The following is a 25,935-nucleotide window of genomic DNA, read 5'->3' on the forward strand; positions in this document are numbered from 1 at the left end:
TGAATCAATTTTCATTGTGTTAAGTGAATTTCATTAGCAAAAGGGTGAAATAGGCTTGCAAAAACTGTATATAAGTATTTTTATTTTTATTTTTGAACATTAAATTTGTACGAATATCAACACAAATTAAAAATCATGCGGTTCAAAGTCACCATGCACATTTTATTTATATTTACTTTATCTATGTATGTACGTAGTATAGATTAAGTTTTGTATAATTTGTGTTCGCATTCCGTTACGGATCCCTTCGACAAAAAAAAAGGGTAGGTACCTGGGTCAGATTCATTCTCGCTCGTTTTTCGGAACAATAGACTGACCATTTAAGACTCGAAATATCTCCTACAATAGAAAGTTATAAAAAACTCCTGAATGCTAGAAAATAACACGTTTTGTATATATATCCAAATGTAGTATTTTTCTTTGATATTCAATGATGAAATTCAAATAGAAGAAATATCTCATGATTTTTAATTTGTGTCGATATTCGTACAAATTTACGTAAAAAATATTCGTACAAATTTAATTTTCAAAAATAAAAATAAAAATACTTATATAATAGCGCGAATTGCATCGGCTTTCGATGATCTTATAAAATATGGGATCAACCGTGTGATTGGTGCTTATTTTTAATCTTACGAAAATCCAAAACGTGTAAAATTTTTAACTCTCAACCTTAAATCAATTCTAGAATCGCCAGTATTTAGTATATTCATCAAATCATAGTATTAATAAAGTTTTTTGATTTACTTTTCATTGATGAATAATGAAAATAAATATTAAATTGAAAATTTTCAAAATAACATATGTACATATGTATGTATGTACATGCATTCATACAACACATACATACATTGAAAAAATTATTTCCATGCTAATTATAACATTTGAAAATTACTAGGTTTATCTTAGTTTTGGACAAACCTCCTAAAACTTTTCCGATCGCTTTGAAACTTTGCCATTTTTTTTGGAATAAAAAACGTTTATTTTATCGGAGAGGTTTTGAAAAAACGATGAAAACCATTTCAGAATAATTTGAATTTAATAAAAGGATAAAGGGTATAAAATCATTTACGTCATTGCATTATTTTAAACCAAATTTGAGGGCCATGAATTTATGATACCGCAAAAACCCGTTGAAAAACCTTACATATGTATGTATAACATGTCATTTATTTATTTATTTATTTATTTGGAAAATTTACAGTTTATTAAGTTACATAGATTGATAGTAAAAAAAATATAATTATGTAAACCATTAATAATTTTCACATATAGGTAAAAAAAAGAAAAGCTCAAACATTTAAAATAAGAAACAAAAATGATAATAGAGTAAGATAGTTAAAGAAAACAAAAAAAGAAAAAAAATAGAAAAAAAAGTATAATAAAAATATCAAAATAATAAGAATAATAATATGATAAAAATTATGAAATAATAAAAAAAATATAATATATAACAAAAAACAAAAAGACAAAATAAATACATCAAAATAAAAATTCATAATCACAATCGTAAATTTTCATTAAAATTAATCATCGAAAAACAAATTTGCAATAATTACTCTAGCTTGTATAGCATTAATATTAAATAAGTCAAACATAGAAATTGTTAAGATTAGTGTGTTGACGGTGGAGCTTGCACGCCAGATGAATGAGCTTCTTCCATAATTAGAAAAAGTATTAGGTATGTAAAGGAGCTCATTACATCTAGTCATTCTATTTGGTACACGCAATGATAGTCTGCTCAATAATTGAGGACAGTCGATCGAGCCGTTAAGGATGTTCAAAATTGTTGAGATGTCAGCTATCTCCCTTCTTTTGACAAGAGGAAGTATATGCTGACACCTACAAGCATCTTCATAGGAAGTATAGGTTAATCCAAAACGGCTACCTCAAGAATCTCTTCTGAATGCGCTCCAATCTGTCTCTTGCACCAGAGTACTCTGGGTTCCAAACTTGGGATGCAAACTCAACAATACTTCTTACGTATGCACAATATAGTATTTTGTATGATTTTATAGAAGTAAAGCATTTGGAGGACCGGATGACGAACCCGAGGGCCTTCGACGCTCGAGCTACAACATTGTCAATATGTTTACTAAAGGATAGATCAGAGTTTAAAAAGACTCCCAAATCCCTAATTTCCGATACCCTTGTGAGTCTATGTCCGTTGATTGAATGAGGAAAGTCAACTGGACATAGTTTTCTGGTGAAGGTTATGCAGGAGCATTTTGCTACATTAATTTCCAACTTATTTATGCTGCAATAAGCCTCTAGCCTGAACAAATCATCTTGTAGGGCCAAAGTATCATTTCGGTTGTCTATTCTCTTGAAAATCTTCATATCATCAGCAAATAATAGTACATTTGAATTCTGAAAACATTTTTCAATATCGAAGATGAAAATATTGAATAATAGAGGTCCCGAGAGGGAGCCTTGTGGAACACCAGAAGGAATATTCATCCATTTCGATATAAATCCATTTAATAAGACAGCCCGTGATCGACGTGTAATGTATGAGGTGAACCATCTATAGAGATCACCATGAATACCGATCTGTAAAAGTTTTTCAAGGAGAATATCGTGATCAATCCTGTCAAATGCCTTACTATAATCTGTATATATAGTATCAACCTGAGACCGATCGTTCATGGCATTAGTAACGAAATCATTAAATAGTAGTAAATTTGTTGTAACTGAGCGTCCTTTCTGAAAACCATGTTGTTGCATACTAAGAGATTGCGAGATAGCTGGAAAAAGTTGGTCGTACACTAATTTTTCTAGTATCTTAGCAAATATACATAGCTTTGATATAGGCCTGTAATTGGAAATTTCGTTTTTTTTTCCTTTCTTATGTACAGGAGATATGAATGCTGATTTCCAGATACAAGGTACAAGGCCCTCACTAATAGATCTTTTATAGATAATGGTTAGTGGTAAAGTTAGGCTTTCAGCACATTTTGAGATAAAAATTGGAGAAATTAAATCTGGGCCTGCTGATTTATGAATATCAGTTGATTTCAAAATATTTAATACTTTTTCACTTCGAATTTCAATTGATCCAATTTCAGAGGAAGTTGTGACAGAACAGACGTTGGTTGGTAAGGGATAAGAGGAAGTCGATTGATTAGAGACCGGTTTAAGGAACGTCGAGTAAAAGAAGGAAGAAAACAAATTACAAATGTCCACCCCCGTACCAGCAGTAATGTCACAATGATACAGAATATGTGGTAGGACTTTGTTTTTGTTCCTTGATTTAATGTAGGACCAGAATGCTTTGGGATTCAAGGAAATGTCGTTTTCTACTATAGTCATATAATTTTTGAAACATTCTTTCTCTAAAGTTTTTGCCCGATTGCGTAATAGTACAAAGGTACCTGGTCAGCCAGGTTGTTATAATTTTTGAATTTCTTAAAAAATTTGTACTTTTCCTTCAGGACTATTTTTAGGGGTGCAGTATACCAAGCGGGAAATTTTCTACTTTGAACATGTTTCTGTGGGATATATTTATCCCTTAAATTATATACAAGATTATAAAATGAATTTACAGCATCATCAAGAGAAACAGTATGTAAATAAGACCAAGAAACAGAGTTTAATTCATTTTGAATCTCGTTATAGTTACCAAGATCAAAAAGGAATCTAGTATAAGGTTTAGATCTAAGTGATCGATAAAAAGTTAGATCAGCAGTAATTAAAAGAGATTTCTGATAAGGATCCTCAGGAACGAGAGGATCTAAACAGGCATCTACTACCAAATGTTCATTTGATAAAACTAGATAAAGAATACGGCCGAATAAGTTAAGTACTCCATTATATTGTTTAAAATTACAAAAATGTAATGCATCAATAAGAGTCATTTCGGTGCTTCTTAACGAATTGATAGGTATAAGTCCTCCTCTGGAGATATCCTGGGACCATTGGATGTTACTTAGATTGAAATCTCCAACGATTAAAAATCTATCATCCGGGTAGTTAGTTGAAATAGTAGACATGTTTTCAAGAAAATTAGTAAGTTGAGTATTAAAAGAATTACCTATGTTCTCAGAACATAAATACAGTACACATATATGAAATTTGAGAAGGTTGCGATGATTAGTGGTGCTGCGTAAAGTGAGAGATATCCAGATATCCTCCGCAGAAGAGTGCCACTCTGGACGTGAAACAACTCCAAGTTCACGCTTAGTTGCCACAAGGCAACCACCACCACGTTTTTGGTTTAAGCTAACATAATTACGATCTCTTCGCCACACTATATATCTTTCATCAAAGAGTTCCTGATCACTTATAGTGTCCATCAACCGAGTTTCAGTAAGCAAAATAATATCATAATTGGACATGTTTATATTTCGTAAAAAATATCAGTTTTTGTACGGAGACCACGTACATTTTGATAATATAAATTAATAGAATCCATTAAGTGGTCTCAGAAAAATAATAAAAAGGTACACACATATATATATATATATATATATATATATATGTGCATATACAAATGCATATAAACACATACACACATATGTACATACAATTATACACGAAAATACACATGTCAATATGTATGCAAACATAAAAATGAAACGTATTAATAGAGTAGGAAAATAAAGCACATGGAAATAAGGAACATGGAAAGTACACAGAATAAAATATAGCAATGTAATAAAAATAAGATAAATTGTAAAACGTAAATAGAATTGGCAATTGATGAGTACGTAGTGATAGACGTGTAGATATCCAGAAGCATAAATATCAGCAGTTATGTGTATATGAATATAAATATACACATACATACTTGCATCCATAGAAGCGATACGGAATTACCGAGCAAACCATCATTCGTGATACCAATTGAGTTAAAATAAAATTAATAAAGTGAATTATATAGTTTTTTGGCAAGTATTTGTTCATAATATAATAATAAACAATGATTTAGATAGAATTGAAAATAAAGTGCGTTTAGAAATATAAGAAAGAACCAATAATTAATAATGAAAACAAAAACCATAATATATGGGCAGAATTGATAGAGTGCGTAAAGATAGACGTATAAGCCTACATGCGTAGGTAAGCATAGACATATGTATAGAAATGAACATGCATCAATAATTATAAACAAAGATATAGAACTATTGTTCAAATAATAATCATTGATGGTAGTAAATGAATCTGAACATATATTAACAAAGTAAAATATGGAATTAACCAGTTTATATTCTTTAACAATAATATTAATATTAAGACAATAATCAATAATAGAAGTGAAACTATAGTTATAAATAGAGCAAAAAGTATGGAAGAAATTACAGTAAAAAATGTAATTGCATGTACAAGTATATGTAATTATAAATGAAGATATAGAATCAATTATCAAACAACAATTATTGATGTTAGCAATTGAATTGAAATAAGTATTAGTAAAATAAAATATGGAATTAGTTAGTGTATATTCTTTGATAATAATATTTATATTCAAATAGTTATTATTAATAAAAGTGAAAATATAGTAAAAAATATGGTGGAAAATACAGTAAAAAATAAAGTAAGAAATGTAGATATAAAATATAGAGAAGAGAATAACAGGATCGGTAAATATAATTATCACATAAAAGAGAAGGTAAGAAAAATATAAATAAAAAATTAGAATTGATTGCTTATTCATTGAAAAAATATTTATATAATCTTTTTTAGGTCGTCCAAAGTCTTTATGTGTAGAATCTTTGAAGTGGAGTTTTTTCTTAAAAGTATGTTTGAATTTCTTACCCAGACGTATTGAAACCCCTTATCTTTAGCATAGGATTTTGTTTTGGTCAAAAGTTGTTTATTGGCAATGGTTAATTGATCATTTATGTAGATTTTGGTATTATCAACACCAACACCTATATCATTAACTGTGAGATTCTTGTGTTTACGGGTAGTCGCAACAAAGTCTTCTTTAATATATCTATTGATGAAGCTCACTACAAGTAGTTTATCCGAAGTGCGGGTGGGAACTCTTGTGATAAAATTAATTTCTGATTTTGGAATATTACAATTTACAGTTTTGGAGATCGAGTCAAAAATATTAAAGACGTTTTCATTATTTTTACAAGGGATTCCCTTTATTTCAACATTGTTGAGCCTTAATCTCTGTTCATTGCTTGCGATTTTATTTTGTAATACATCAACAATATTCTGAAGTGACTCGATGTCTTTCACTTTATCCTCTACTGCACTTATCCTACTTTCGGCCTCAATAATCTTTGAACTGTTAAATTCACATGTTGCTTTGAGGTCGCTAATATCAGTTTTTATCGTTTTTATGTCCTCTGCAAGCGACGGCAGGCATGATATGTTACGTTTGATATCGATATGATAGGATCTCCTTAAGTAGTGTACCCAATGACGGCGAAGGTGACTCGGTCAAAGACTGAGGACTTTGTGGATTACGGCATCGTGGACACTTCCATGTAGCCCTTTTAGTAGCTCCCAATCTATTGTAGCCGCCTTCAGTAATTTTGGCACAATTAAAATCGTAATGCCTCTTACAATTAGCACATTGAACACCATTAGAAAATTGCGTTTCACAAGATGCACAACACATGTCATGCAAAACAATCAAGAAAAAGAGTAGTTCGAGAAACAGTTGTCAAAAGTCGTTTTGAGAACTCTTTTATCAAAACGACTTGCAGAGCATCTGTAGCCTAGCCTACGAGGCACGGTATTATTTATCTTTAGGCAATAATACTGCCACTCATAGTAAAAAAAAACGTTTTGAATGAGTTCGTTCATTCGGTCCAAATATTTGAAAATATATAATTTCTTGTAAGGTCTTTGTAATATTTTATACGCATAAAATATTATTAAAGAAATTATACATTAGATGAACAGATGAGCGCTGGATGACAGTTATAGATGTAAACATAATTCGTTATACATATGTATGTATGTTTCGAATTTACAAAAGCGAAAGATATTAATTAGTAAAAATATACCTTATTAAATTATTGATAAACGAAATGAGCCTTAATTACTATAAACTATCATATAGATTTTAATGTGACTATAATAACACTGAGCAACAAAAACGAAAGCATTTAAATTGCAATTACCGCTCGAGTTAGTACGTTTAGATAAAAATAAAAAATATTGAAATAGAAAACCAATCCTTATAAACGAGGTGAAATAAAAAAATTGCCAAATAAATGCAAAATAGCACGGAGAAAAAATCCGTAAAAAAAATATATTTTTGACTTTTAAAATTCGCTAGACAATTAATTATAAGTATTTTAAAGCAATGCAATATCACAATCAATAGCATCTGTCAGCTCATCTATTAATTATAAGTATTTTAAAACAATAAAAATCACAATCAATATAAAAAACATCTGACTATTGATTCCAATACTCACTTTGAGCACAGCAATACTAGGTTTTGAGTTAAAGACCGCAAAAGCCAAAAAACTGTAAAAATCGCGCATTTTTTTAAACGCTCATATCTCGTAAACGATCACCAACCAGCAAAAATCAATATCATATTCGAATTCAGTGGGTGAAAGTTAGTAAAGATTGGTTAGTCTCCGCTCTGGTAACTAAAAAACGTGATTTTTTGTGGCTCAATGTAATTTTCAACAATAACCATAGAACGGGAGATGTTTAAAATTGCTTTAAAAAGCTATTTTTTTCGAGAATTGCCTCTGCGAATCGTAAACGATGTAATAATTTAATTATGGGAAAAGCCGAAAACAATTATTCGAGCTCCGCGAACGAATTTAAGTATGCGCTTTTTTTTCGTAAACGTATTTCATCATTGAAAAAAAATATAATCTTGAAAACTTTGAGAATCGCTACTAGAAAATATTTTGTAATTATGTATAACTAATACAGTGTTGAGAAAATTGAGAATAGAGTGTGAATTAATCCAATTGATAAAACTGAAATATAACATTTAAAAGAAAAAAAAGTGTGTCCATTTGAAAACAAACTAAAAGCACTGCGCGAAAGATTCAATCGATCATTTTTCTTTTATATTATTTTGGAGAATATGTAGGTACATATGATTTGTCATCTTACAATTATTTTTTGTGAAAAGGTGCTACACATGTATTTATAAAAGTACGTTTAATATAAAATTCCAGCAAATTTAATATAATATAGCGAAAAAAATTAATAGTATGATTCGTGTTGTTACGAAAAATTGGTAAAACTGAAACGAAAAATAAAGCGGTATAAAGCATATGTATGTAGGTAGAATATTTGTCAGTGCATCGGAAATTCCTATAACGGAGACGGTCGCGGTCGTTCCTTGCAAAACGCAGAGTTTACGTAAGCTTGGCGACCACTTCACCAGCGGGCCGTGGCGGCGGTCGCCCACGCGCCCAGGTCGCCCAGTCGCCATCGCCCAGTCGACGATCGCCCAGTGCGATGGGCGCCCAATTGACGCAGTGGCGAGTAACACTGGTCGACCAATCGTCCTGGGCGCCCAATCGTCGCGTACCGAACCGTGCAATGCACGCTTGCATAGGGCGGTTTGACTTTATTTGCGACTACAAAGACGATGGAGTGTAGGCTTTGTCTTGGATCAGCCCCGGCCGAGTCTTCCGTCTCCATCTTCGGCGATCCTCATCCAGAGCGTTTGGTGCAACGCATTCGGACCTGCTGTCAAATTCATGTCAGTTGCTGGTTACAGGTTACAACTATTGTGGACCCTATCGGTTAACTCATATTCCCACCTTTTCTCATCTGCAGGTTAAGAGAGACGATGGGCTGCCGGACAAAGTGTGTCTTTCGTGTAAGACCAATTTGGAATCGTTAATCAGCTTTCGAGAGGCTTGTTTTCGAAGCAACGAAACATCTCAACTGAGGTTAGGCGATTCCTTGAAGATCAAGACTGAAGAAGTTTTGTTGGAAGATGTGATATGGGACGATGAGCCTTCTTTACCGACAATACACCAAAAGAGTAGTGAAATTTGTTCAAAGCCATTTCCCAGTGATTCTGAACTTGTTTTACACAAAAGATCACATCCTGGAGAAAAGCTATTCAAATGTGACGTTTGTTTAAAATCATTTATTCGTAAAAATTACCTTGTATTACATTTAAAAAGTCACACTGAGGAAAGGCCTTACAAGTGTCAAATTTGTTTAAAATCATTTTCTCGTAAATCTGGCCTCAGGGCCCATACAAAATTGCATAGTGGGATAAAACCACACAAATGTGACTTGTGTTCGAAATCATTTATTCACAAAAATACACTTGTGTTACATTTAAGATCTCACACGGGGGAAAAGCCTTACAAGTGTGAAATTTGTTTAAAATCTTTTACTAAAAGTTCTGGCCTGTGGGCACATAAAAAATTGCATACTGGGATAAAACCACACAAATGTTACTTTTGTTCAAAATCATTTTTTCAAAAAGGTAACCTAGTGTCACATGAAAATTCGCATATTGGGATAAAACCACACAAATGTGACTTCTGTTCAAAATCATTTGTTCATAAATCTAACCTTGCGTCACATGAAAAATTGCATACTGGGATAAAACCACACAAATGTGACATTTGTTTAAAAACATTTGTTCATAAATATGAACTTGTGTTTCATTTAGGATCTCACACGGGGGAAAAGCCTAACAAGTGCGAAATTTGTTCAAAATCATTTACTATGAATTCTTCTCTTCTTCGTCATTTGATATCTCATACAGGGGAAAAGCCTTACAAGTGTGATATTTGTTTAAAATCATTTATTCGTAAAAATTACCTTGTATTACATTTAAGAAGTCACACTGAGGAAAGGCCTTACGAGTGTCAAATTTGTTTAAAATCATTTTCTCGTAAATATGGCCTCAGGGCACATACAAAATTGCATACTGGGATAAAACCACACAAATGTGACTTGTGTTCGAAATCATTTATTCACAAAAATACACTTGTGTTACATTTAAGATCTCACACGGGGGAAAAGCCTTACAAGTGTGAAATTTGTTTAAAATCTTTTACTCAAAAATCTCACTTAGTGTTACATAAAAAATTGCATACTGGAATAAAACCACACAAATGTGACATTTGTTCAAAATCATTTGTTCTAAAATCTTACCTCGTGTCACATAAAATATTGCATACTGGGATGAAACCACACAAGTGTGAAATTTGTTTAAAATCATTCACCTTAAAATCGTCCCTCACGAAACATATAAGATCTCATTCTACTAAATAGTCTTATGAATGTGAAATACGTATAATATAATTTTTTGATAAATATCACTGCGGGTCATTTAAATATCCACACCATACAAGTGTGATATTTGTAAGTCGATTTCTAATAACAGCTACCTTCTAAGTCACTTGAAATCTCACACTGACATTCATTTTCTAAACAAATGGATCTCGTGGGTTATTAAAGTTGTCATAAGGTATATTAATAACACAATATGTATTTAGAATATGAATACTGTTGTAATATATACAACTTAAAAATTCGCTATGCAGAACGAGTTTTTAAACGAAACCTTATTATTATTCTTCAATAAATCAAATATAACAGCTCTAGAGATGATATTTTTATACCAGTATATGATTTTCTATCAGAAAAAGTATTAATCTTGGGGCAGCTAAACCCTCAAACCATTCTAGCTGCACTATATATTTTTCTATTATGCATATTTTTTAAGCAATTTCAAAGGAAGATATTCATGGATTTAATAAAGAAGTAGCAAAGTGTTATGAAACAATGACAGATTTTTTGAAACAATAGACAATACCATTAAAAATATATATTTTGTGTTTTCCTGGATGAGCTTGGAAAAAGTACCAGAATGGCTAGATATTGAAAAAACAGTAACGATACTAATAATATTAAAACAAACGACACATTTGTTTCATAAAAAAATATATTAAAAGAATTACAATTTCCAAATTGGAATGGAAAGATGGGTAGTTATATTTTCGCATATAAAAATAAGATTTTCTTAACAATATAAAAATTTATATAGAATTTCCCAGTATATTTTCTCCATAATAGGGCATAATGAAGATTCAATGAACTGATGAAAGAAATAGACTAGAAATAGTGCATTGAAAACTATGATTTCAATTGTTGCCAAATGTATGATTATGTATGTATGTACTTAAAATAAAGAAGGCCAAATCCAATGAGAAGTATACAAATTGATGTTTAAAATTATTTTTATTCCTGTCTATTTTCGTTTATTTTTGACTGTTTTTGTTCCATTTTATGTTAATATTTGTTGACTTTATTTTGTTATTAGTTATAAATTAAAAATTAAGTAGAAGCTACATACATGGCAGCCCAAATAAGCCAAAATGTCGGGGAAGAGTAAAAAACAAAGTGGTCTAGGAATATTGTTGATTTTTTCAGGGGGGAGGTCTCGGTTTGACTTCGAAAAACCCTAGCAACTCTAAATATATGGCCGCGCTGCGTTGCTGCAGTGCAGTGTCGTCTAGTGCGGTCTAAGCTTTACTAAAACATGGATGCGACATTTCCAATATTTTTTATAGCAAACTATATGTAATAGACTTTACAACAGGTGTCTTTTCAGGTGAACATGCCGTACTTTTTGACGTTATGAAGGAAAAATTGGTGAATATATATAGAGCCAAAATTCTGAATTCATGATAATATGTCAATTTAATTCCAGCTCTAGAGATGATATTTTATACCAGTATAGGATTTTCCATCAGATACTAGTAATAAACGGTATAAATCTTGGGGAAGCTGAACCCTTAAACTATATGTACATATATTACGTGTTCTGTATTGATGCCGAGTTGACGTTTTACTAAAACATGGATGCGGTTTCCAATATTTTTAATAGGAATTTTCCAACAGGTGTCTTTCCAGGAGAAAATGCCTTTATTTTTGACAAAATTCTTTGTTTTTAACAAAAATTCGGTGGGTATAAATAAAGCCAAAATTCCGATAATTTGTCAATTGAAAGAATTTTCTCAATGACTAACGTACATAGATATATAATACATAGATGGGCCCTGATGCGTGATTTTGGTCGGAGATCTTGTCGTCACTAACTGAGGGGTGCGGGTGGTTTAACGGGGGGGAAGTTGGAAAAAAAAGGTTTTTTTCCCTACTTCCCCGCTAGTTAAACCCCCCGCACCCCTCAGTTAGTGACGACAAGATCTCCACAATCGACCTTTCCTACTGAGAGAAAATGTGCGTGCGCCATGTATTTTGCATGCGCCAACAGGGAGACCAGCATAAAGCGTGAGGTCGTATCTATGTATTATACCGGTCTCCGTGACAAGACAGAATGTTAAATTACAGAAAACGCAAATATCGGAAGGCAAAGATCGAAAATGGAAAGATCTTAAGTCGAAAGATCAAAAAAAAAAAAGGTGCATGGTAAACGGTACATACTCACTTAATTTGCGCGAGCAGGATACAACAGGAACAAGAGGAACAGGCTTTTCCTCCCGTATTAATGTGCGCGCGCAGAATACGGGAGGAAAATCATGTTTCTCTTGTTCCTGTTGTATCCTGCTCGCGCAAATTAAGTGAGTATGTACCGTTTACCATGCACCATTTTTTTTTGATCTTTCGACTTAAGATCTTTGCCTTCCGATATTTGTGTTTTCTGTAATTTAACATTTTGTCTCGTCACGGAGACCGGTATAATACATAGATATAGACATTCCCGGCCTATGGAAATTCAGTTGAGTTTGAAAGAGGATCGTTTATTTTTGTTCAATTTGGCACAATGGTTATTGTATGTACGAAGAGGTTTCTTCGGAGATGTGATCTAGTTGAACTCTAGAGGCTCACTCTGCCGGTGGAGGTTGCTGCGTTGCTTTATATATGGAAGTTCTAAGCGTGGCGTGTGCAAAAGATCTCTTTGTTCTCCAGGGCACGTGTTCTCAGGGCGAGAGTTTTATAGCTTTGGGGTCAAAGCCAGGACGATATCCGTAAGAGAATGGGGTCATACGTTTCCTTTGTTTTCAAGACACGTGTATACGAAGCACGTGTCGACCTTTTGACGAGGCGAGCGTGCACGCCATTTCAGTTGTACTATATGCCTACAAACTCTTTAACCCTAACAACCCAATATTAAATAAATAGGGCCAACCCTTACTTAACTGAACACTTTGGTGGACACGACTGCTACTGCAGTCGTCCCATAAAACTTGTTTGTTGCGTAGTTTATGTAGTTTGTACGCCTGTATAAACTTGCTACAATTACGTCCCCCCACAAACACACACTTTTGTCATTCGAGTCACTAAATCTCTATAGCGGAACATCTGGCAGCCGAAAAATCCATCATACTAACAATAACTATCATACTTTTTTTTTCCGGCGGGGGGGAAATCTTCTGGAAGACACCACCAACGTGTTTAATTCCGGTGGTAGTGTGGGATTTTTACCCACTAAAACCCCCTACCACCACTCTTCAGCTACCACCCGGCTACAAGTTAAGTATTGCTCAAGGGTGGCAGCCAGGATAGCCATCTAGGCTCTCATCACTTTACGAAGTCCAACTTATTTTCTCTCGGTCGCGTTCTGCCTCTTCTTTCTCCTGCATGATGCATACTGCAAACGTAGTGCACGCTGTCCACGCCTCTCCACTCTCAAGCATAGCAGGAATCATGTTAATCGTCGTTAATGGGTTAACACCGAGTACATTTTTTAGAATGGTTCTTTGTGCGGTCCATGCTGGACAATCGAATGCAGTGTGTTCAGCATCGTCGTTTTCTGCACTGCAGTGATAACATCCAGATGTTGCTTTTTTTCCTATCTTGTGCAGATAGCTTCCGAAGCAGCCATGTCCTGTCAAAGTTTGAGTTAGGTGGAAGCACAGTTCACCATGTTCTCTCCGGCTCCAAACCCTCAGGTCTCTGATGAGTCGATGATAACTATCATACTAAAGAGAACTTGAGTGCCAAATATTGCGTATTCGCGATTTTAATGGAAAAAATTGTCTTTGGCCATCGCAATGTGACTAATAATCCAATTACAGTAATAATAGTGACCATTTTGTTAATAAAATACTGGCTGGAAAGTGATTTATATACACATCGACGCTTAATAGATGTCACTGGTCAGAGTTGGGAACGGGAGGATGGAGTGCAGGCTTTGTCTTGGATGGAGTACTCCGGCCGACTCTTCCGTCTCCATCTTCCAGAGACCAGGTCCTCATCCAGAGCGTCTGGAGCAACGCATTCGGACCTGCTGTCAAATTTATGTCAGTTGCTGTTTACAGGTTACAACTATTTTGGACCCAATTGGTTAACTCTTATTCTCACCTTTTCTCTTGCAGGTTAAGAAAGACGATGGACTGCCAGACACGGTGTGTCTTTCGTGTAAAACCAATCTGGAATTGTTAATCAGCTTTCGGGAGGCTTGTTTTCGAAGCTACGAAACGTCTCAACTGAGGTTAGATGACTGCTTGAAGATCAAGACGGAAGAAGTTTTGTTGGAAGATGTAATATGGGACGATGAGCCTTCACTACCGACCAATCACCCAAAAAGTAGTGAAATTTGTTCAAAGCCATTGCCCAATGAATCTAAACTTGTTTTACATAGAGAAAAGCTATTCAAATGTGACGTTTGTTTAAAATCATTTATTCATAAATATGAACTTGTGTTACATTTAAGATCTCACACGGGGGAAAAGCCTAACAAGTGTGAAATTTGTTCAAAATCATTTACTCTGAATTCTTCTCTTATTCGTCATTTGATATCTCATACAGGTGAAAAGCCTAACAAGTGTGATATTTGTTTAAAATCATTTATTCGTAAAAATGACCTTGTGTTACATTCCAGAACTCACACTGGGGAAAAGCCGTTTAAATGTGATATTTGTATGAAATCATTTACTCGCAGATCTAGCCTATGGTCACATAATAAATCGCATACTGGGGTAAAACCGCACAAATGTGACACTTGTTTAAAATCATTTATTTCTAAATATGACCTCGTGTTACATTTAAGATCTCACACGGGGGAAAAGCCTTACAAGTGTGAAATTTGTTTTAAATCATTTACTCAAAAATCTTACCTCTGGTCACATAATAAATCGCACACTGGGATAAGACCACACAAATGTGACACTTGTTTAAAATCATTTAAACGTAAATATGAACTTGTACTACATTCAAGATCTCACACGGGGGAAAAGCCTTACAAGTGTGAAATTTGCTTAAAATCATTTCCTCGTAATTGTGAGCTCGGTGAACATAAAAAATTGCATACTGGGATAAAACCGCACAAATGTGACATTTGTTTAAAATCATTTGTCTATAAAAATAAACTTGTGTTACATTTAAGATGTCACTCTGGAGAAAAACCTTACAAGTGTGAAATTTGTTTAAAAGCGTTTACTCGGAAATATGAACATTCGTTACATTTAAGATCTCACACCGGGGTAAAGCCTTTAAGTGTGAAATTTGCTTAAAATCATTTACTCCAAAATCTACCCTCATGACAAATAAAAAATTGCATATTGGGATAAAACCACACTAATGTCACATATGTTTAAAATAATTCATCCAACAATGTGGACTCATGTGACAAGAAAAATCTAATAATATGGAATAAAATCAAGATATACATATCTGTATGTATGTATAAAACAATTGTTTATTATATAAATACTGTTTATATTCTAAAGTTTTGGCCGCCTGCGTGCAATGATGTTTTTAGCGCCCCTCTCACATGCGATATTTGTTTTAAATAAATTTGCTAACAAATATAGCTTTTAACTGCACAAATTCACACCGATGCGACATTTGTTTAAAATCATGTCTACAGAAAACTTATTTGTTAGTCATTTGAAATCTCAAACGTGTGATATGTGTTTCAAATCATTCACCCAAAAATCTACCCTCACAAAATATATAAGAACTCAATGTAAGAAATTACCGTATAAATTTGTGTAATATCATTTTCTGATAAATATCACATTGTGAGGCTTTTTCTATTTAATTTATTTTTTTATTCACTCAATCAAACAGATTGCTCCAACGCGACGAGTGTGCTATACACAGCAGCGGCTTATCATATATTGAAAATAGTCACGTGCTTGTTTTACGTATTTTAATAGTTTTATTTATTTAATTTGAGAATTTTGTTTATGTAATTTACCCTGCCTGTATTTATGTCAATTTTCTTAATTTGATCATTATTTCATGTAATAGTTTGTTTAATGTTGTTTGTTCGACTTGGTTACTTATTAAACTTATTATTATATTAAGCTTTACAAGTAACTAATTATGTTTCCGAGTACGTTATTTTATTTAAACTTTTACAATTTCAATTTCACAATTGATTCGCACTTAATTTGTATAGTTAAATTGAAGCTTACTTCAATTATTTGTTTAGTATTAATGTCCTTGGTTGACTTTTATATTTTTAATAAATATGATTCCAACTATCTGATGTTGTATATATAATATAAATACCTATTTTATTTTAACAACTGTTAGTGTTTCAAGTACATACAGTAAATAAATAAAAAAAATTCAATAATTAAACATGCATACACGTTCACACATACTGGTTATGGGTAGGGTTGCCAGATGGTATCCAAAAGGAGGACATGTCCTCCTTTTCCATGATTTTTGTCCTCCCTTACCTACTGTAAGTCCTCCTTTTTTGCTAAACATCGGACGGGACTGGCGGAACATAATTCCGTTCTGGAAATTTCAAAGATACTTCAATCCGTACTTAATATGCTTCGTAATCGAAGAAACAACAATTTTTTGCCACTAAGCATAAGAGAACAGCTTCGTGATAATGACGAGGCCGAGTCCATTTCCAACGAATTTTTCAGTGTTTACAAGGCTTGTGAAGATTACTCGATGGAATGGATGATACCCTTGGAAGATTTCAAATGTTTTGAGTGGGTGACATTGCTGAAAGAGAACGAAAACCTAAAATATGATGTAGTTTCATGCGTTGAGTTCTTGAGCATCAGAGGTATAGAGATTGACGATGTTAAGCTACACGATCAATTTTGTAACTTGATTTAATTTCTTAAATCAAAATCAGATGAAGATGAAGCATATTATGATTTGAAGTTGCACGAGCAGTGGACAATCTACTTCAACCGTGTTAAAAACATTGAATGTTTCTCAGAACTGCTCAAGATCTGCGAGTTTTATTTTTGTATAAGCGCACATAACGCAAATCTGGAAAGAGTTTTTTCACTGATTAATACTCGGTGGAGCAAAGAGAGGAATAGACTAAGTGTGCAGTCAGTTAAATCTTTAATTCTTACTCAAAACAACTTCAAAAACATGACATGTGAAGAAGTTTTATAATTATTTGTTAAAAAACCAAGAAATTCTTTCCAAAATTGGCAGCTCAGCTAAATATGATTAAAATAAAGTAAAATAATATGGTGGCGGCTCGCTATACGATATGGTCGAGTTTGGTCACCTTCCTGCGAGTGGGGACCAACTCGGCTGGGTTCGGAGAGCGGCTACTCACTCTGCCTTCAGCTGTCATAAATAAAACACGTGCATTCAACATGCCAGTCGTCTCATTCGTTCATCCCCCATAATATAAAAAATTCGTTTAATTTCTGAATGTCCTCCTTTTTTACAGAAAATCCTCCTTTTTAGACCCATCTGCCCTCCTTTACCAAATTATCATCTGGCAACCCTAGTTATGGGAGCGTTTTCAATACAAATTGAGCGCAAATGTAGGGAAACTTAAAATAATGAAATTTTGTTTTAAAAAAAAATACTACTTTCGGTTTACGAATTCTGACCAACACCTTATCAGCTCTAAGTTAATACAAATATAAATTTTCAGTTTGATACCCTCAGGGGTGTGGAATGAAAAGAATGTGGCCACAACATTTTTGACCTTTCTAAGAGTAAAAAATCCCACTTCCGGTTTATTAAATTTAGTGATTTTTTTTTATTTTCACCCCATTGATACAAGAATTATACTTGAATTTTTTTGTGAAGACCACACGTTCAAGGGGTCAAAAAATCAAACAAGAGTAAACTGCCACTTCCGGTTGACAGATGCTGACCAAATTGTATACATAACTTGGTATTAATCTTGGTATTACCTCGGCAGGAAAAAAAACATAAATTTTGTAAAATTGAAAAAAAATAATATCAATCAGATTTTCAAATCAACATATTTTTAGATACTCGTATGGGGACTGACCTAGTTGTGAAGGTGTTCTTCATCATCAGTCCGCCATGTTTTATAGGCAGGTTCGTCTGTGTTTTAGTAGTTATTACTGCTGTTTGTTTGGATAAGGTATTTTATTGTTTGAATATACAAGTGTATAAATATGTTGTTGAAGCGGCTGGAATCGTAGTGTTCTCGAAACGGCTATTGGCTGCTGACTGGTGTCGTGCGGCCGCTGGATCTGCAATGTGTCGTTGCTCTGGATCCAGCTGAGTTGTGTAGGAATCTCGTCATCGTCATCGTCATCGAAACATTCGAGAATATTCCACAACAACAAACCACATTCCGCGCAGAACTCGCACACGTAAACAACACGTGCACTTCTTGGAATCAATCGCCAAAACCTTCGAGACAGTTCCACCCCTCACACTCGAGCGGAACAAAACCAGTCGAAGCACACCTGCAGCCATTATACTAAACTCAAGCGGAACGCCCCTACCAGTCGAGCGGAAACAAAATCAGTTGAAGCACACCTGCAGCCATTATACTAAACTCAAGCGGAACGCCCCTACCAGTCGAGCGGAAACAAACCAGTCGAAGCACACCGCAGCCATTAAACTACATCGAGCGGAACGGGGCCAATCGTTCCAGAAAAGTCCACCCCATCGACAAAAGCACATTCCTCGCTTACGCATCAACAACCACCACCATGGGTCAGGCGATACCAGAAACACTATAAAAGGAGGTACAACCCAAACAACGCCAGTCGACCCACAGCAGCAAGCGTCGACACACAGCAGCAGACCAGAGACCTTCTGAACATAGCCGAACAACGAGCCAGCAACACACTGCCGCATCCAGAGGCCTTCTGAACATAGCTGAATGCCGAGCCAGCGACACTCTACCATATCCAGAGACCGCTGAACGACATACTTTTGCCCAAATATAATACCTTTGTACAACCATAGGCAAACAATAAAACTTTATAAAACAAGCACAACAGTGTTTCGTTAGGCTGGGATACGGTCAACACATACCTACCCCGCCTACAGTTGCAACGTTTTTCCATTGTGGGGTTGTTCAGATGTCTCTGGATATTGTAGAGTGTTTCTGGCTCAGCATTCGGCTATGTTCAGGTGTCTCTGGATGTGGCAGAGTGTTGCTGGCTCGGTAGTTGGTTATGTTCAGAAGGTCTCTGGCTCGTTTGCTGGTTGATCCTCCAGGTCAGCGTAGTGTAGTAGTGGCTGGTCAGAAGCTGGATGTTCACTGAAGTTTTCTTTTCAAAACTCCCTTTTATACGCTTTTGGCGTAAGCGAGTTGGTCGCAGGTGGCCTTGCAGCTGTGCGCACACGTGGTCAAGTAAGCGAGCTTTGTTGCCGGTGCCTTGCAGCTGTGTGCACACGTGGTCAAGTAGGCGAGCTTTGTTTCAGGCTTGCAGCTGTGTGCACACGTGTTCAAATAAGCGAGCTTTGTTGCCGGTGGCCTTGCAGCTGTGTGCACACGTGTTCAAGTAAGCGAGCTTTGTTGCAGGTGGCCTTGCAGCTGTGCGCACACGTGGTCAAGTAGAGTGAGTGCGTGGTGCGTTGGCACTTGTTAATTTATTAATTGTTTTAATCTCCAGTTGTTTGTGCATTGGGATTCCCACACTCGCATTGAGTCAATACCATTGGCGCGTGCTAAACAGTAAATACAAATCATAGTTCTCATATCAATAGTACCACGGCAAGTATTAATTATCGGTAGTATAAAATGATTGCTTTACAGCCAATATTATGGTTCGGTGATTACTTGTCATAAAGGACTTGTTACAAAGTCACTAAATTTCTATAACGGAACATCTGGCAGCCGAAAAGTCCATCGTACTAACGAGAACTTGAGTGCCAAATATTGCGTATTCGCGGTTTTAATGGCAAAAATTGTCTTTGTAATCACCGCAACGTGACTAATAATCCAATTGCAGTAATAATAGTGAACATTTTGTTAATAAAATACTGGCTGGAAAGTGATTTATATACACATCGACGCTTAATGGATGTCACTGGTCAGATTTGGGAACGAGAGGATGGAGTGCAGGCTTTGTCTTGGACCAGCTCCGGCCGACTCTTCCGTTTCCATCTTCCAGAGACCAGGTCCTCATCCAGAGCGTCTGGAGCAACGCATTCGGACCTGCTGTCAAATTTATGTCAGTTGCTGGTTACAGGTTACAACTATTGTGTACCCAATTGGTTAACTCTTCTCTAAGTCCTACTTTTTCAACTGCAGGTTAAAAGAGGCGACGGGTTGCCGGAGACGGTGTGTCTTTCGTGTAAGACCAATCTGGAATTGTTAATCAGCTTTCGAAAGGCTTGTTTACGAAGCAACGAAACGTCTCAACTGAGGTTAGATGACTGCTTGAAGATCAAGACGGAAGAAGTTTTGTTGGAAGATGTAATATGGGACGATGAGCCTTCACTACCGACCAATCACCCAAAAAGTAGTGAAATTTGTTCACAGCCATTGCCCAATGAATCTAAACTTGTTTTACATAGAGAAAAGCCATTCAAATGTGACATTTGTTTAAAATCATTTCGTAGTAAATATTGTCTTGTGATACATTTAAGATCTCACACGGGGGAAAAGCCTTACAAGTGTGAAATTTGTTTAAAATACTTTCTTTATAAATCTAACCTCGCGTCACATGAAAAATTGCATACTGGGATAAAACCACACAAATGTGACATTTGTTCGAAATCATATGTTCGTAAAAATGAACTTGCGATGCATTTAAAATCTCACACGGGGGAAAAGTCTTACAAGTGTGAAATTTGTTCAAAATCATTTGTTCTAAAATCTGGGCTCGTCGCACATGAAAAATTGCATACTGGAATAAAACCACACAAATGTGACATTTGTTTAAAAACATTTTGGAAGAAAAATGAGCTGATTGATCATTTAAGAACCCACACGGGGGAAAAGCCTTACAAGTGTGAAATTTGTTTAAAGTCATTTACTCGAAATTCTGGCCTCCGGGCACATAAAAAATTGCATACTGGTGTAAAACCACACAAATGTGAAGTTTGTTTAAAATCATTTTCTCTAAAATCTAACCTTGTGTCACATGAAAAATTGCATACTGGGATAAAACCACACAAATGTGAAATTTGTTTAAAATCATTTAGTATTAATCATAAGCTTGTGATACATTTACGAACTCACACGGGAGAAACGCCTTACAAGTGTGACATTTGTTTTAAATCATTTACTGAAAATCGTATACTTGTGACACATAAATCATTGCATACTGGGTTGAAACCATATAAATGTGACATATGTTCAAAATCATTTGCCCAAAATCGTGTGCTTGTGTCACATAAAAAGTCTCATACTGGAATGAAACCACACAAATGTGACATATGTTTAAAATCATTTACTCATAGATCAAGCCTAGTGTCACATGAAAAATTGCATACTGGGATAAAACCACACAAGTGTGATATTTGTTTAAAATCATTTATACATAAACGTAGGCTTATTAATCATTTAAAAAAAAAGTTGGTGTACTTTGTAGGTTAAGAAATTTATTAAGTATAAAAAGTAAAATATTGATATATAATTGTATTGTAAGGCCTCATACTGTATACTGCGCTACAGTCCTCAATCTATTTAGTGGTTTGTGTATTGATAAACTGCAGAAAGTGCAGAATAGAGCAATTTTGAATGTGAGGAAACGTAAGAATGTAAGAAGTATGTTAGATGAATTGAAATGGTTGAACATTAGAAATAGTCATAGAGTAAGCACTTTAAAGTTTATATACATATAAGTTAGATAAGAATTTATTACCCAAATATTTTAATAATCATATAGTTAGGAATAGAGATATATACATAATTATAAAACGAGAAATAGGAATAAATTAATTAAAGCTAGAGTTAAGAAAGCTAAAACTGCAGGATGTGTTTTTCACAATGTATAATGCCCTTCCTGAAAGCATTAGAAGTTCTAATAACATTGCTGCTTTCATGAAGCGTGTTAAAGGATACCTTTGTGGAAGATGATTTATAATTTTTTGTTGTTATTTTGTGTTTTATGTATTAGCAGTTTTGCTATTTGAGTAAATAAATAAATAAATAAAAGAGCCACATATGGCAAAATTCAATTTTTAATTCAATTTTTCTTATAAATGCGCTATGATTCTATGATTCAATTCTTTAAGGATTATTTTGGAGATATTTTCTTACTCTAATGTGTCGGTAAAATATCAAAAAGATTGGTAGATTGAAAGTGGTTCAAAATTAACTGATAAATTTTGGATGATTAGGAATTTCATCTAACTAGCAATGTCATACAAATAAAAGCTTGTAAAAATTATAAAAATATAGAAATGGTAGCAGAATTAAGAGGGCTGGACAACAGCGTCCATACAAACGTATTAGACTTCTCCCTTCCTCAATTAGAAAAATTATTTTTTAATATGCTATGGATGTCTACCATAGGCATGTTTCAATATTTTTATTTTTTTGATTATTTATTTTTTATAGGAGCTTCTTCACATGAGACTTCACATATGACTTGAATATAATTTTTGAAATTTAATATGATGGCGGAATTTTTAACACAGAATATACGTATCCACCAATAAGATAAATGTATCGTTTTAATAATAATAATAAAGAAATCTTGGTTAGTTAACCAAGTAGTTTAAAAAAAATAAAAATTATTTAATCTTTCATTGGAACGTAAAGGTACGTACACTTTGTTTAATTTAAATCAAATACGAACCCAAAACGGGCGACGACATTGAAGCAACAATGGCACATCACACTTTGGTACGTACAAGTGAGAGTGTGGATGTTTGGGGTGGGTGGGTGGAAAGGGGGTGGTGTAGAGACGTTAAGAGGGTTGGATAGCAGCGTCACTTTTGAATATCGCTTTATAAAAAGTATTGTTTTTGTTTCTGTCTTCGAGCTAAAGCCCGAACTATGACGAAAGTGAGTGAGAGTGTGTGTGTGTGTGCGCGCGCGCTTTGCATCGAACACATATTCCCAAACATCGAATATTATTGATGCGAGAGGGGGAAATATTTGTACTTGCATCGTTTGGGAACATGCATCTTTCGTGATATGCTGTTTCGGTCGCTCGCGTTTGTGAATGTATTTACGCGTCCCGCTTCTTTGACTTCTCCGTTCAGTCGTGTCATATCGTCGAAATATCCATCTTACAACACATTCGACCAACAGGTAATAATGCTTTCTTGTGACTTAGTAACTATTATTTACTATGCAAAATGTAGTGATGTGAGTCCAGAATATTCTCCAAATGATTATATTTATTTTTATTTTTATTTATTTTATACCAGGAAGGCCTAATAGGTAAACCCAATGCGCCTTCCTGGCCAAAGACAATTATATAAACATATATTTATGTACACCATCCATATATACACAAATACTTACACATATACACGAATACACATACATACATAAATATAAAAATACACATATATACATATGCATACATATGTACACACCTACACATATAAATATTCACATATGTATGTATATATGTGTATATATATGTAGGAATCTCGTCGTCGTCATCGTCATCGAAACCTTCGAGAATATTTCGCAACAACAAAATACATCGAGCGGAACAGCGCCAAGCATTCCAGAAAATACTACGCCTCGACGAAAGCAAATTCCCCTTGTACGCATCAACAACTAAATGCTCGTACGACCACTTCCATCAAGCATTCCAGAAAATACTACGCCTCGACGAAAGCAAATTCCCCTCGTACGCATCAACAACTAAATGCTCGTACGCATCAATAACCACTTCCATCAAGCGTTCCAGAAAATTCTACGCCTCGACAAAAGTGCATTCCTTTCTTACGCATCAACAAACCACCACCATCGGTCAGGCGATTCCAGAAACACTATAAAAAGAGGTACAACCCAAACAACGCCAGTCGACCCACAGCAGCAAGCGTCGACACACAGCAGCAGACCAGTCGACATACAGCTCCTGACCAGCCACCACTACACTACGCGGACTTGGAAGATCAACCAGCCGGACGAGCCAGCAACACACTGCCGTATCCAGAGACCTTCCGAACATAGCCGAACAACGAGCCAGCAACACACTGCCGCATCCAGAGACCTTCTGAACATAGCTGAATGCCGAGCCAGCGACACTCTACCATATCCAGAGACCGCTGAACGACATACTTTTGCCCACAAATACCATACCTTTGTACAACCATAGGCAAACAATAAAACTTTATAAAACTAGCACAACAGTGTTTCGTTAGGCCGGGATACGGTCAACACATTGTACCCCGCCTACATATATATATATATATATATATATATATATATATATATATATATATATATATATATATATATATATATATACATATATATATATATATATATATATACATATACACATACATACATACACACACAAATACATACATTCATATCGGTCAGGAACGTATCTCCGTCGTAAGTCGAGGAATTCCTGTTTACTTTATAGTATTCTCGATTTACAGTGACATCGATGTCGCCAATGCTGCTGCTGTTGGAAACTTAGCTGTAGCCTCCACAAGTTCTGGACCGACATCTTTGTATACAGTTCCGCGAGATTTATTCGCTCAAAATTTATCAGAAACAGCTAGTTCAACGTCATCAACGAGGCTTGATGATTTAGTTATAGAAGCAGAAGCAGACAATCCCGACGAAACAGATATTCATGAACAATTAGAAGGGCGCAGAATAGTAGATATTAAATATTTATTTTCAGCGCTTTCAAAAATTAAGCATGAACACACTAATTGTACATTATCTGACTTAAATTTTGTGAAAGAAATAAGAAAAGGTTTTCTCAGCGAATATGTTTTTCGGTGTAGAATGTGCTTAGCAAAGGAAACTGTATACTCCGAAGATCCGAAACTACAAGTTTCCGCAAATACTGCTTTCGTAGAAGGAATTGTTTGTACAGGTAATGGCTATTCACAATTAAATGAAATTTGAGTCGTGGAACTTACACAAGCATAGAACAACATTTAGCGCCTACAATCGAAGAATGTGCCTTTGATGAAATGATTGTCGCTGGTGAAGAAGAAAAAAGGCTCGCCATTTTAAATGGTGACATAGACGAGGAAGGATATCCCTTACTGACAGTCATTGCAGACGGTTCATGGGCAAAGAGATCATATAAAAGTGGGTTTAGCTCCTTGTCTGGTGCAGCGTGCATAGTAGGGCTCCGAACTAAAAAAGTTTTATATCTCGGAGTACGAAACTCTTAGGGCGGTTTCAGACTAGCGTTTTATACGCGCGTATAATCTCGTTTTTTGAAGTGCATATAATATTTGTTATCTGGCATCGAAAAATTCACTATTATGTGACTGTGATTCACTGTGACTGGTTCACATATGACTAGTAGTCCGTTTACCGTATATATAATATATATATATATATATATATATATATATATATATATATATATATATATATATATATATATATATATATATATATATATATATATATATATATTATATCAGTGGCATGCGGTGAAATTATCTCTATTTTTTTGTCATACAGCCTTGTTTAATGTGCGCGCGCAGGATACGGGAGGAAAAGCCTGTTCCTCTTGTTCCTGTTGTATCCTGCTCGCGCAAATTAAGTGAGGATGTGCGACGGGGGGAGAGAGACTTTTACCGCACGCCACTAATATATATATAATAACCGTTTTTCATATGTATGCATGATAAACGAATATTTTCGACTTTTTCACTGTCGACTTTTTCACGGTTACCCTTATTTATTAATATTTTAAAACATACTTTTCTAACATTGAATTT

The 25,935-nt window shown here is 34.7% G+C and overlaps 4 protein-coding genes across 4 annotated transcripts in view; all 4 read left to right on the plus strand.

Annotated features, from left to right (window-relative positions):
- LOC143919146 (uncharacterized) overlaps positions 1–24,357 on the plus strand; it is a 1,208,594-nt gene extending 1,184,237 nt beyond the window's left edge. The window contains exon 4 of the mRNA XM_077441341.1: positions 23,722–24,357. Coding sequence (XP_077297467.1) covers positions 23,722–24,006 — 285 coding nt within the window. The 3' untranslated portion in view covers positions 24,007–24,357. The remainder of the gene's footprint in view (positions 1–23,721) is intronic.
- On the plus strand, positions 8,376–11,138 carry LOC143919095 (uncharacterized). Its single transcript, XM_077441282.1, has 2 exons — positions 8,376–8,644; positions 8,722–11,138. Exons 1-2 carry the CDS (start codon positions 8,531–8,533, stop codon positions 10,183–10,185), a joined length of 1,578 nt encoding a protein of 525 aa, XP_077297408.1. The 5' UTR covers positions 8,376–8,530; the 3' UTR covers positions 10,186–11,138.
- Positions 14,033–16,369, plus strand: LOC143918818 (uncharacterized). The gene is made up of 3 exons (XM_077440887.1): positions 14,033–14,180; positions 14,256–14,466; positions 15,952–16,369. The coding sequence occupies exons 1-3, from the start codon at positions 14,058–14,060 to the stop codon at positions 16,035–16,037; spliced, it is 420 nt and encodes a 139-aa protein (XP_077297013.1). The 5' UTR covers positions 14,033–14,057; the 3' UTR covers positions 16,038–16,369.
- LOC143919102 (uncharacterized) lies at positions 20,098–22,768 on the plus strand. Its single transcript, XM_077441288.1, has 2 exons — positions 20,098–20,270; positions 20,351–22,768. Exons 1-2 carry the CDS (start codon positions 20,121–20,123, stop codon positions 21,638–21,640), a joined length of 1,440 nt encoding a protein of 479 aa, XP_077297414.1. The 5' UTR covers positions 20,098–20,120; the 3' UTR covers positions 21,641–22,768.
- Positions 24,358–25,935: the final 1,578 nt, after the last annotated feature.

Source organism: Arctopsyche grandis, chromosome 11 (assembly GCF_051622035.1).
Source record: "Arctopsyche grandis isolate Sample6627 chromosome 11, ASM5162203v2, whole genome shotgun sequence".
Taxonomy (NCBI): domain Eukaryota; kingdom Metazoa; phylum Arthropoda; class Insecta; order Trichoptera; family Hydropsychidae; genus Arctopsyche; species Arctopsyche grandis.